The 1,163-nt window shown below is 48.5% G+C and overlaps 1 protein-coding gene across 1 annotated transcript; it reads left to right on the forward strand.

The window, feature by feature from the left end:
- Positions 1–359: 359 nt before the first annotated feature.
- On the forward strand, positions 360–1,158 carry LOC126387083 (beta-Ala-His dipeptidase-like; the record flags this gene model as incomplete). Its single annotated transcript, XM_050039638.1, has 1 exon — positions 360–1,158. A coding segment is annotated over exon 1 (732 nt), but the record flags the coding sequence as incomplete, so codon positions are not given.
- Between the last annotated feature and the right edge of the window lie 5 nt (positions 1,159–1,163).

Here is a 1,163-nt window from a genome sequence, read left to right on the forward strand (position 1 = left end):
AGTTTGTGTTGTCCTACACTTGCACAATAAAAAAAGGCAAACACACAAAGAGACAGGAAGTTTTCACCACGGGTAATTTATCCAATGAACATGAAGAGGTGAAAGGTTAAATATTTTTAGACAAACCTGTCTCAGTGTTTTAATCTAATGTAACTGCATGTCAACTAGGAATGCTTACAAGTAGCTCAACGTTAAGTCCAGCACAACGGGACACCTGCCTAATGTGGAACAAAGCTACTCTACTTTTATGTAGCTGGGGGTTTGCTTGGAGATTTCAAAACACAACCAACAGGACTTTGTTCATTTCATCATGCTGCTTTTGTTCCTGCTGAACCCAGGGGCGGCTACATAAATGTCCAGGCAACAACACAGGGCCACAGTGTGCCTGCCCTAGGAGACTGTTACACACCGCTCAGCAGAGACAAGATGAATCTTCCAGTCCTGCCCTCCATTCTGCTGCTCGTCATCTCTACTGTCCATGCCTTCCAGTACACAGAGCTTGCGCAGTACATTGACAACCATCAAGAAGAATATGTGGAGGCTCTGCGGGACTGGGTTGCAATTGAAAGTGACTCCAGCAACGTCTTGAAGAGACCAGACCTACACCACATGATGGAGATGGTGGCTCAGAAGGTGAGGCTGATGGGAGGGACTGTAGAGCTGGTGGACGTCGGAGAACAAGAACTTCCTGATGGACAGATGTTAGCGTTGCCTAAAGTGGTGACAGCTCAGTTTGGCAATGACACAAACAAACACACCGTGTGTGTCTACGGTCATGTGGACGTCCAGCCAGCAAAGCTAGAGGACGACTGGGCAACAGATCCCTACAACCTGACTGACATCAATGGTAACCTGTATGGAAGAGGAGCATCAGACAACAAGGCCCCAGTTTTAGCCTGGATCCATGCTGTGGAGGCTTACCAGGCCCTCAATATGGAGCTGCCAGTAAATGTCAAGTTTGTCATTGAGGGTATGGAGGAGACGGGCTCTAACGGCCTGGACGCCATGATCCTGGCCCAGAGAGACACCTTCTTCTCTGACATAGATTACATCATCATCTCAGACTGCAGCTGGCTCAGCAGACGGCCTGCCCTCACCTACGGCACCAGAGGCAACTGCTACTTCTTTGCTGAGGTTGAAGGACCTAAACAGGACTTACATTC

This window comes from Epinephelus moara, unplaced genomic scaffold (genome assembly GCF_006386435.1).
Source record: "Epinephelus moara isolate mb unplaced genomic scaffold, YSFRI_EMoa_1.0 scaffold1937, whole genome shotgun sequence".
In the NCBI taxonomy this organism is placed as follows: Eukaryota; Metazoa; Chordata; class Actinopteri; order Perciformes; family Serranidae; genus Epinephelus; species Epinephelus moara.